This window comes from Anas acuta, chromosome 1 (assembly GCF_963932015.1).
Source record: "Anas acuta chromosome 1, bAnaAcu1.1, whole genome shotgun sequence".
NCBI lineage: Eukaryota > Metazoa > Chordata > Aves > Anseriformes > Anatidae > Anas > Anas acuta.
The window spans coordinates 20,336,228-20,349,056 of record NC_088979.1 but is presented as its reverse complement, the minus strand read 5'-3'; the positions used below and the strand labels follow the sequence as shown (position 1 = coordinate 20,349,056).

At 35.4% G+C, this 12,829-nt stretch overlaps 1 protein-coding gene across 5 annotated transcripts in view; it reads right to left on the bottom strand.

Annotated features, from left to right (window-relative positions):
* Positions 1-613: 613 nt before the first annotated feature.
* Positions 614-12,829, bottom strand: part of TNFRSF19 (TNF receptor superfamily member 19) — a 63,649-nt gene continuing 51,433 nt past the window's right edge. For all 5 annotated transcript variants that reach the window (XM_068671691.1, XM_068671681.1, XM_068671709.1 and 2 more), the window contains 5 exons: positions 10,797-10,961; positions 9,440-9,565; positions 8,543-8,645; positions 6,012-6,412; positions 614-3,007 (listed from right to left, as the gene is read on the bottom strand). In XM_068671691.1, the coding sequence (XP_068527792.1) occupies positions 6,019-6,412; positions 8,543-8,645; positions 9,440-9,565; positions 10,797-10,961 (788 nt within the window). In that variant the 3' untranslated portion in view covers positions 614-3,007; positions 6,012-6,018. The remainder of the gene's footprint in view (positions 3,008-6,011; positions 6,413-8,542; positions 8,646-9,439; positions 9,566-10,796; positions 10,962-12,829) is intronic.

Below are 12,829 nucleotides of genomic sequence, written 5' to 3'. Positions count from 1 at the left end.
ATTAGAAATCACAGTTGTATTAATTATCAATTCACATTCATTCCTCTGAGTTCACGACTCTTGTTTGTCAAACCATGCAATCCCTTTCTTAATTGTTTAAATATAAACATTCTGGAAAATGCTCTAAAATGGCCTAGATAATCCTTGGTAATTAGTCCATCAATATTCCCTATTTCTTCAGGCAAGGTCTGAAACCACCCTTTGCTGCTGCAATGCAACACAAGCAGATGCTCTGCTGGTAGTCGTCAGGTGCCACGGTTGGGGCATCCCTCTCTGAAAAGTACGGCTACTTGTTATTTACATCACCTATCTGAAGCAGTCTACTGCGTGTAGTACTTGGTTTTCTTTTTGAAAAGAAAACCAATGTCTTTGAAGACATTAACAGGCAGTTAAAGGTGGTGCTCACCATTTTTTTTGTCCTTTCTCAAGAAGAAAACCTTTTTAAGTATTGTCACTCTAAAGCTTGATGTTAACTCATTGCTTCTTCAAGAGGTATCAAATCATGCTGTAATTTCAATAAAATTAAATTGATATGGAATTCTGCTCAAAATAATAAAATTGACCACTAACTTTGTATAGAATGCTATTATTAATATGAAATTGACAAGTGACAACCGATTCATGTAACAGTTTATTCACAAGTTAAAAAAAAAAAGTATTACAAAATGATTTATACAAGGTTTTAATTTACATTCTTAAAAGGAGTAATTAAAACAGCACTGTAAGCCCCTAGATGTGATATGTGGGCAGTCTAAATGCGGTGGTAGTGTATGTTTTCTATTGGCATGTACAACACTGCTTGCCACAGGCAATATAAAAAAGACCAATTTGGTTAAATTAAGGAAAAAAGTATATACACAATATACATATATATTTAAAAAACACTGTCTTCATTTTTCCTCCCAATTTGCTCTCAAGCTATCTGTCACTCATTTGAAGAAATGAGTAGTTTCATCTCATCTAGAGTTGCCGGACAAAAACAATTGTACAAAGTGTAAATTCCAATGGGAAACATACTTACTGTGGCAGATGCTGGCAACATTTTTGAACAAAGCTTTTTGAAGAACTGTTATTAATGAAAAGTTAAATCTCCACATGTTCTAAAAATATCTTGCCATACAATGAAATGCACATTGGATTTATTTTTTTTCTATTTACAAAATATATACAAAGAAGCACACATCTCTTCATGCAAATGTAGTGAAAAATAATATTTCAACTCTTCTTAAATGTACAAAAGCATCCAAAGAAATTATTCAAAACTACTCTTATTTGAATATATACGTTTCGGTTTTTAGTTGTATAACTATTCTCTTTGTATAACTGCATATTATTCTACTATGTCAGTGATCAAATGGTAGTACCTACTACTTTAAAAAAATCCCTTATGTAGTTGGTTCACTTTGGTTTGAATTTGAGAACTGTTATTCAACATTTCTACATGCATGAATAAGCTCACTGATTTTGGCTGCCTACACTGGGCCAAGCTATTTCTTGCACAGGTTCAATCTTCTACTGGGTGCTTCAAAGCAAAAGCCTTTTTCCATTATGGAACACAACTATGGTCTCATCATTTCCAGTGCCATATGAACAATGTGCAGAAAGATGAGTAATATTTATTGCAAAATTACATTTGTTTTGCTGATTGCTTTGCTTTTGTCAAGGCACATTGGGTATTTTTAAAGAATAATTGCTAGAGGTCACAACTGACAGGTTTGAGCCTGTTGAATGTAATGAATCATCAGAGGTTACTGGGATTGCTCACAGAAGTGAACACTATTTTAGGGAAAAATGGCTGCAGAACAAACGGTATTATAGGAAGTGGTACAACAAACTGCAGTTAAAAACATCTTAAGGAACAAGGAGGGCAGAAGGTTGGTGATGACTGACTAGGCATGCACATAACTTTTAGGATTTGGTTCAGAAGTATCTTTAAAAAATGTTACAAATTCATTTTCATATTTTGTATGGACAAATTGAATTTACACAAAATTCTACAATGAGAAGGAGACAGTGACATGAATAAAAAGAAAAGAAGGCCTACTAAATGAGTCAATTATGTCACAATGAAGCTTGGCCGCAGAAAATAATTAATTACTAAAAAATAATCAGTCATAGGTCTCACTTACGAATACTTTGATGACACACCTGCTGTAGTTTGACATTTTGATGTGAGTTGATTACACATATTTCAACATCCAAAAGATACATGTTATAACAACAAGTGCTGTCTTCCAACACTGGGACTACCAATTAAACACAACATCCCTATCTATACGGCTGACTTTCATTAACCTAATCTAATTTAAAGCTAATCTCCTGCTACATTTAACAAAACAATGCTCCCTCCCACAAACAAAATAATTGGATGGAAGGGACTTCAATCATACATATTGTAACATGCAAAGTCTTTAACTCCCCAAACTAGCTTATTGACTATGATGTAATATATAATAAAAGCTTCAGTTTATCAATAGATGATCCTTGGATAAATAGAAATGTTTAAGTCCTTCAACAGCAGGAAACTGAGTTAAAAACTAGAACCAGACAAAAAAAATCCAAATGCATGCATAAATCTGCAAGCAGAATAACTGGCGAAGTCTTGTCCCAGGCCTTCTGACATCTGTAGCCATATTTAAGACACCCATCTAAACACACTAACTTATTTATATTTTTTGCAGTATTTACATATACTTTTAAGCTCACTCCATTAGACTTTTTGAGAATCTTATGGAATAAAAGGTTCTTTAAAAAAAAAAAGAAAAAGGATGCCAAAGGTCACAAATCCACTTTTCAGGGTTCTCCTAGGATGCTCCTTCAAGTCTCATGTTACAGCTGTTCTGGTTCAGATGCAACTGCTTGCTTGCAATTTGTGAAATTATGCCATTTTTTTCCAGCTGATTTTGAAACTGTGTATCATTGAAGACCAGACCGTATTTGATGACAATCAGCAGAGGAGAATTAGGGAAGCATTCTGTTTTAGTGCTGAGAGAAGTAGCTTGGTTTCCTAAAAGAAATTGATAGAACAGTGGTTATGTAAACTCATAAAACAACTGTATGTACTTCTGTACCTGACTAAATGCTAAAAAAAATACTGCTATACTTACTGCTGACTGTGAAAATTCACCTAAACCTGAGGACTGAACCTGTATCTTCTGATTTTGTCACATTATTATTTATTTGGCAATATAATAACAAAGTATGGCCCGATGCAAGACTGTAATCCATACACGTGTACTAAAACAACTTTCCTTCTCTCTAAGTATTTCAAAAAGATGAGAAAGATGAAGAGTAAATGGGAAAAAAAATCAAAGAATACATGATTTTGACATACCAGTAAAGATTTATACATACATATATGAATCAGTAAGAAAATTTACAATTTACACATAAGAAGTAAGATGAAAATGGGACTAGGACAGGATGGGTCAATGGGCAGAGGCCAATGGGATGAGGTTCAACATGGCTAAGTGCCGGGTCCTGCACTTTGGCCACAACAGCTCCATGCAGCACTACAGGCCTGGTGCAGAGTGGCTGGAAAGCTGTGCAGAGGAAAAGGATCTGGGGGTGCTACATCAATGCTTGCCTGACCATGAGCCAGCAGTGTGCCCAGGTGGCCAAGAAGGCCAACGGCATCCTGGCTTGTGTTAGGAATAGTGCAGCCAGCAGGGCCAGGGAGGTGATCGTCCCCCTGTATTCTGCTCTGGTGAGGATGCACCTTGAGTCCTGTGTTCAGTTTGGGGTCCCTCAGTACAAGAAGGACATCGAGGTCCTGGAGCGTGTCCAGAGCAGGGCTACAGAGCTGTTGAAGGGCCTGGAGCACAAGGCCTGTGAGGAGCGGCTGAGGGAGCTGGGGGGGTTTGGTCTGGGGAAGAGGAGGCTCAGGGGAGACCTCATTGCTCTCTGCAACTGCCTGAAAGGAAGCTGTGGGGAGCTGGGGGTCAGCTTCTTCTCACAGGTAACCAGTGACAGGACCAGAGGGAATGGCCTCAAGCTGTGCCAGGAGAGGTTCAGGTTGGCAATGAGGAGACATTTCTGCTCAGAAAGAGCAGTCAGGCACTGGGACGGGTTGCCCAGGGAGGTGGTGGAGTCACCGTCCCTGGGGGTGTTCAAGGAGAGGTTGGACGTGGTGCTTGGGGACATGGCTCAGTGGGTGACATTGGTGGGAGGGGGATGGCTTGACCAGGTGATTTTGGTGGTCTTTTCCATCCTTAAAGATTCTATGAAATTTAAGTTAATTTTTGTAACGGTTTAATGAAATTCTATGGTTCCTTCATCTACAAGAACTTGAAATAACGTTAATCACATAGGGCTTAAGTTAATGCTCAGTTTAGCAGGAAAAAACACATAAATGATCTTTTGATTTTTTTTAAATCTTGTTAATATGGAATTCTAGTCCATTAAAATTCACTGGAGCATTCAACCTCCATTGATTGCCTCTGAAAAACTGCAAAATAGTAGCATTAAGATCTGCATTTATAGCCATGTCATTGTCCTTTCTTATAAATACTAGAGAATACGACTACCACCTGATACAATATTTGGCATATTCCAAAGTGAAACTATGACAATTGGTTAATGACACATGGGATGTTTGTGGTAGACAATAACTATTTGTATTCCAGCATTACAGAGAAAACTATTTATTTCCAAACTGTAAATTGTAAATAACAGATTGAAAAACCTATGTGCAACCTAGATCAGGTTGCTATTTTTAGCGATAGCAATAGATTTTCAGGGTCACTTATAACTTCCATTGAAGTCAATGGCAAAAAAAAAATATCTTGACTTAGCACTGTTTATCTCCCTTTTCTCCTCTTGAAAATGTCATCTAAAGATTAAGGTTTGATCTGCAAAGAATTAACTTTTGCACTTACATATTTCCAGCATATGTATATTTTTGTTAAATACTAATTGCTTTCTACTTCTTATTTAAATTACTTTCTACTTCTTATTTAAGAACAACATGAAAGTGGCATGCAAACCGAATGGAAGAGGATCAAAGGAAGGCAGTTTTATTTCTGCAGATGACCTGAAATTTCCATAATTACAGATAGCATAATATTCTTAATTGAATGTGGTAGATTATTAATATTAGTGGCAAATGCTTCTATTCCTGTCTCTGTGTTCATGTTCAGAAGACTACCTCAGCTTTCCAGCCACAGCCTACATAATCCATGAATAACACCACTAGTATACGTGCCATACCTGGGGATCCTTTCACAGATTAGCTATTTGTTGCTCAAAGTTACTTTCAATAGTAGAAAGTAACTTTTAGTAATAATAATAATAAAACCAACAAAAGCAAAGCACAGCTAATATAAATGATACAATGATCACAACAGTAGCAGACTGAATTTCTGTGATGCTTACACTGCTACACAGTAGAGACAAGTGTTTATTTCCTCTTCTCGTTTTGACCTGAGACTTTTGTTTTCTCTGAGTTAGAAAACTGAGCATTTATAGATTAAATTATATTTATATTTTATGGACAAACTCATGGAATGTTTTATCTGATGACATGGAAACACAAACAACATTTTAAAACATTTGAGATTCTTGTCTGTTTCTCTTACTTCCATAAGAACTTCATAGAGAAGGCTTTGTGCTTCTTTATTTTTAGATGAACACTTGCCTGTATTTCATGCTTTGTGTAAGACAAGTCCTCAGTTCTTCCCTCATAAAGAAGGACTAGCCTCACATAATAGTTTGGTAATAAGACTGATTTTTTTCCCCTGAAATGTAAAGAAAAGTTGATAAAAACTGACTGATGTACAGGCTTACCCCTTTATTCTGGTTCACATTACACCTGGAGTAATTACACCTTTCAAGTTCAGTCAATCATTTTAAAATGTGAAACTGCTGGCTCTCTTGAAGAGTTTTAGCTTATTTCAGTGACAGCTAGGTGTAACCTATGGAGAAACACAACCCTATAACTTCTTACAATTCTATTTTTATCTATCTGTCTGCAGGACTCATTCTCACTCCTTCTTTGTAGTTATGTTCCTTACCTCTTTATCACTCTGTAGAGTCATCTGCTGTTCCATTACACTTTGTCTTTGGCTGGGTTTCAGCAGCCGCTGCGTTCTGAAGTGATGAAACTTCTATATATGTTCTGTGTTCGGAGATTTCAAAGGACTTTGCAATGTTTCCATCAAGAGACTTAGCTGAAATAAGTACATCACTTAGTTCCTGGTTATTATCTGACTCAACAGTAGTTGCATTTTCAGTCTCCGGACTGCAGGATTTTGCAGCAACTCCAGTCAGTTCTGAATATGATTCACAGAAAGAAATGCTGTCACAACAAGCTGAGTTTTGCATAAGAGGCCAAGCATCTGAAATGTCTCCACAGGCAGAGTGTGAAAGAGAACCAAGGAAGGTAGGAATCATTTCTCCAACAGAATCAGAAGCCCTGCAGATGAAAAAGACACATGATTCAAGAACATTCCAGAAAATAATAGTAATTATTGTCAATAGCAGTTACAGGTATTTCAAAAAGATTAAAGAGGGTCATACTAAGTTAGCACTCCAGAGGCACCCTGTCCAAAAAAAATTCTTTTGAAAGGGAAGCCAGTTTATCCTTCCCCTGGAAATGAAGAGAGCTCTGGAGATTGCTACTAGAGGTAAAGAAGGATGCCTAAAATAGAAAATATGAAACACAGTTGGAATGTTTAGTCTAAAGAATGGGAATGTGATGAAAAGTACTGTAGTAGTGTTCACATACAAAAAAAATGTTGCAAAGAGGAAGGGATTTATTTGTTCTCTAATTTGCGTGTGTGGAGAAGGGTTAAGATAAGACATAATGAGCTTAAATTGCAGCAAAAAAGATGTTGAGGAAGAGTATGGAATGTTCAACACTAGTGTTTTTTTTTCTTTTATTAACATCTAATAAATATATTAACAAATATTAACAATACATTGAGAAATATCTAATGGAAGTAAAAGAAAAAAGTGGCACCAGATTGAGGGAAGCGAACAGACCACATGACTGGTTAAAATTTTTTCTATTTGCATGATTTCATATTAACCATCCATTCACTTCAGATTTTTCAGTTCGTTCTGTCTAATCTTCAAAATGTGAACAAAAAAAGTTTGCCTCCAATTCTCTTTCATGTAGAAAGGGCCTAATGTTAAAGAAGGGTAAGGATTTTAAATTCTTATAAGAATTATTTTATGAAAAATGGAAGAAAGTGGAAGTAGAAACTCAATGATCTCAAATACCATGATACTGACATGTCTCAAAGCACTATACATGCCCATCTCTACTGAAAGGCCAGTAATGCTTCCTAATACAGTACACCAAAATAAATATTAACAAGAAATTATACAGTAACATACTTTATTTTGAAAACCATCTACAGGATTTATAAAAATGTAAAGGCTATATTAAATCCGATATATAATAACAATTTGTGAGTCCAAAACTCATCCCATGTTAACATTGCCTATAGCGTATTTTAAGTAGCTTTACTCATTTCCAAAAGATGATGCTTTAACAGCTTAGATATATACACAAAGCATTTTTATAGATGAGGGTAGAAGTCAGGACATTGCACCACAATTGAAGGAAATACATTATTTTGGCAAAGGAAATTGGAGCAAACTCCATTTCTGCTGGAAGGAACCACAGATCTTTGATGTCCACATAGCATGGATATGACATTTATTTTTAAAGCCTCAACCAAAAGACCTTTCAGAAAGTACACAACTCTCAATTTGTCAGCCTTGGTGGTATAAAAGGATGACTCAAACTTGCTGGTATTTAAACAAGTTGCAATAGAAAATTTAAGTATTTTACATCTACTTAAGTCACAAACCTAACTATTGCATAAGCAATACTTATGAAGAAGCTGCTCCTATGGTTTTAGTTACATTTGGCCAGAGGAACAAAACAGCTGGAAAGCAATTTAAACCCGGTATGGAAAACAATTCCAGTTAAAAGAAATAAATACATCTTGTGTTAATATCTGTAACCAGGAAACTCTGAATGACACCATAAATTTTATATATTTAGCTCGTTTTGAAGAAATACTACTGTATTTATTTTCATCTGTTTGGGAGAAAATAATGGTTACAATCTGGTAGCAACTCAGGAACAGTAGATATTTTAAGCTTCACAGTCATTTAGAGTTTCTAAAAAAAGAAAATCCTCATGACAATTCTAAACTGTATCTTAATCCCTCCAGATTCACCCGTTTATACAGCACCTTGATAACCCATAGGAGGAACATGGGTCACCAAAGCCTCTAAGGTACCATAGAGTAAGAGGAAGAATACTTCTCTCTACTTGTGAGAGAAATACTCACTTCAGAGAAACTGATGTAACATGTCAGCACTTATTAAATAATACTTAAACATTACATATTTTTTTCTTCATTTATTGATAGATGTTTTTACCATAAACCCATTTTTGCAAAGAACAGGAGGATATGGCTGCAGGATGAAAATCATTTATTCCATTGCAAACAGCTATTTCCTGTAAAAACATTAATTTGCATACAAAATAGCTAACGTTTAATAGACTTTTATAAAAGTAATTTACCTTTCATTGAGTGTAGTCTGTGAGTGGAAAGCACAACTGTGACTGCTGTGCTCCATGCTACAGGTCTCATCACAGCATAGTGATGGAATCAAGTGAACTGGTCCTGAGGGAATGAAACTTGAGTTAATAATGTTAAATGTGTTAAAGCTGTGTATAAACTTAGTCTCTGTACTCTTTCAAACTTGAGTATTATTTTACTAATTACACTATAATATATAGATTGAGGAAATACTTTTCTTATTGCAAAAAATAGGTTAATTTATACTTTTAAAAATAGTTATTTATTAAAGGCAAGCCCTTCCCCCAGGATTAATACAGATGCCAGTCAAGATAATCTGAATATCCACCTCTTAAATTAATTTACTTTTCAGTTAGGTACATGCAAGAGGAAGTACCACATTCTGACAATTAACATACTAGGCTATTTAAACTTGTGTTCTTGTGTTAAATTATATACATATTAATATCATAAATGCATCTGTTCTGATAGTGCTTCACAAAATCTCGGTGATCTGAATTGCTCAGGTTTTTGAATGTCCTTTAGAGGACATATCATGTTCTTACTGTCTGTGAAATCCTTCATACCAATTTAAGTCTCCAAGGCAGATGCAGTGCTATTTTTACCAGAATGAAATGAGATAGACATTTAAAGATTTTATATAAGTGAATGGTCATTGGAATGAAAACAAAACAAAAAAAATCATAACCAAATAACTACTTAGCAATTCTATGTTCTCATTGTGAAATTAGCCTAGGACACGTGGTAGTTTGACTATGTTTGCTTTGCAGTGAAAGCTAAATGTCACAACTCCATTGTTAGATAAATGTTCATCATGAGTTTCTGCTGCTTGTATTACTCCTGTTCCATAAAGTGACTTTTAAATAGACCTAACATACCACATGTCTGTGATGTGCTTCTCTGGCACTGGCAACAAGTTCTGTGGTCATACTCATTTAGCCGTGGTCTATCAAAACATGACAATTCAGACCCATTGTAGTGAATGTCTTGTGATCTCAGAGACCCTTTGGATAAAATGAATAAAAATATATATTAGCAAATGATACCTTTTTTCCTGTTCAGAGTCTCCTATCTTCAAAGAACACTTAAATGTCATAATATACGGCATTTCCATACATTTTCCACCCGAAGGATCCACAATGATGACGGGGTTTGACATAACACAAACCACAGATTTTGCAACAAACCCTACAACAGCTGGTTCAACTACAGCCTCTCGTAAGAAGACATCTGCTCTTATTTTGATGATGATTTGAGAGGATATCATATTCACTGTTCTATTTTCTCTGTGGTTAATGATTCTCAGTGATTCCAATCTGAAATTTTCTACATTCAGCCACTGGGGTTTTGTTTATGTTACCTTGAGGAGCTTTATATTAACAGCAGACTTCATTTAATCTGTATAACTGTAGGCCAGGGCAAATGAGTTATTAAATTTCACTAACTGAAGTTTGTATTCGCTATGTCTAAATTTTTTAAAACTTGTATTGGAAAGGTTAAAACTTATATTGTCTAAGCTAGGAACAATTCTTACAACTCCCCTCTAAATCTTTGTATTTTTGTTCGGGCTGTATACAGTGATGACATCAATTCTTCCAAGTTCATATTATTGTTTGACATCCAGGGTTCATTAAAATACCGTCATAAAATATTTTTTTAAATGAAAAATGGGAACTAGAATGCTTTCAACTTTTCTCTTTCTTAATTTAAACTCAGTGCCAGAAAATATTCATGATATGCAAGCTGTTGAATAATCCCATAAAAACGAATCTTTACTGAAAATTCTGCCATTTCCATTGGCCACATTCATTATCTCAACAAGCTCATCAGTATTTCACAATGGCATGTGACACACAAATCTTTCATCATGGTATTTCCACATTGTTATTGCAATTATATAATGACATCCCAGGTTGGATACCCAATGGTCCAAATATCTCTCTGCAGCATTTAACAGAGTATGTTACAGAATGAATGCAAAACTATTTCTGGACATCTGCACAGCATTTTCTCAGTAGGAGCTAGAACATCTTCACTTGAGCCAGCAGACGTGACTGGATATATAGTCTTGGGCTTCTGCTAGCTTGTTCATCTCAACGCTAAACATGTCTGAATGTTGTAGACATGTAGACATAACAATCCTTTCTTTTTTTTTTAATTCATATGTGGAAAGGTTTGTGAGCCTAATACCGATATATGAATATTACAAAGAAATAGTAATAACTGGAAACTTACAGCTGGGTTTCTTCTCCATGAATTGCCTCTTACAATAGATAACACACAGAATAAGAAGAGCCAAGAGCACTGTCGCAAGTGCGCTGCATATAACTGCTGCTAGAGCAGTGTCTCGTGGACTGGAAGCAGTCGATGGGATCTTCACGAGGTTTACTTTGGTGGTACCTCAAATGCAATTAAATAATAATTTAAGAAAACTGTAGAATTTCAGGATTATAAGGCTATGCAAATGAAAGTATGGAAAACAGAAGAGGCTCTTAGCACAGAATAAAAAGGATGTCCCATCTGCTAATGTATAAGTATTCACATAGGTAATCAATGACATGACAAAAATAAAAATACTAAAAAAATACATTGCAAACTGAGTGATAATGAGTGGAGGAGTATACAAGGGCATTGTCTGTCCATGAAAATGAAATAAGACCTTCACCATGAAAATAAAAACTTTTAATATTGAAAAAGATTTTAATATTGAGCACATTTCCCAGTGTCTCGTTGAGAACGCTGCCCACTAGAGGGAGTCAAAATTACGTGAACTTCCCTTCAAAAGGATATTTTCTGAGAGTTGAGGCACAGGAGTTTGAATGCTATCAAAGGTACCATTTTGCTTGGTTGCATGTCATGACACCATGCACTTCTAGGATCAAATCAAGGATTTCACCAGTGCTAAGTTTTTTTTTTTTTTTATTCAGTGTTAACTTTTAAAAATACAGATAATACCCTTAGTTAAAATTCAACGTATTTACTTTATATCTGTATTACTAAAGAAAAAGGTAGCATTTCTCGCTTTGGCAAACATTTTCTTTTACATGGGAAGTCAAAAAATACTAAAAGTATCACAGGCTTAACTATTGAAGCTATCTTAAATACAAGTGGTCTTTTTAAATTAAATAATTTTTAACAGATTATTAATCTTGATAGTTCATCTGTTTCAATCTATTTTGAAGGCTACATCAATTCAGCAGTATTTTATGAGGAAAGTAACAAAAATTTGAGTATTTCTCTGACAGCAAATTTTTAAAAAGCCACAAACCACATTTTATTAACTTATAAAAGTAAGTAAAACGTGCCTATTTCCACCAGAAAATTCTTGGTTAAAACCTAAAGACCATAATTTCCTAAAAAATAGTCTATGCAGTCATAAGTTTAAATTGGGAGATAAATGTCTGCCAAAGTATGTTAAAATCACTAATCAAGTCGTACATAACTACAACAGTTTGTTATCCTAACTGCAATATAATAACAGCAAGAGAGAACTTGCTTACTTGCTAACTTCATGCAATCAATGGAGTTGTATTACTCGGGAATACTTTTCTGAAATAATGATGCTATTTCCTTAACACACATCAAACATGGGCATTAAAGTATTTAAAATGCCATATCACTTTGTTATAATGGTCAGATTGCTTGCCAAAAAGCTAGGTATTTTGAAAATCAACATCATTACATCAAACTCTAAGTCTGCAGACTACTTATATCAAAGAAAACATTAACTCCTATGAAATAAAAAATCCAAAATTAAAACAAAACAAAACAAAAAACAATACACATGCATTACAAAATAAAACCACTGTGTCCGTCAGATCATTGCTATTATTCACAAGTATGACTATTTAGTTGTTAATTCCTTGATTTGAATGTGAAGAAACCCAAGCGTTATTGCATTTATAGATATATTTCTGTTAACCTTTGATTTGTACCACTGTGTTCTACCCTTAGATCAGAAGTAAATTTACAGCAGGTCTTTTTTGCATCCTTTTCATTTGCCAAACTGGACTGAGCAGGTCTACTGGAGAGCCCAGTGAAAGGCCACAAAGACTGTGGGACTGGAGCACCTCTTCTGTGAGGAAAGGCTGAGAGAGCTGGGGCTGCTCAGCCTGGAGAAGAGGAGGCTCAGGGGGATCTCATCCATGTCCCTAAATCCCTGAGGGTGCAGAGAGGATGAAGCCAGGCTCAGTGATCCCCAGAGAGGCTGTGGGGTCTCCTCCTTAGGGAGCTCCAAAAGCCGCCTGGACGTGGGCCTGGGCAGCCTG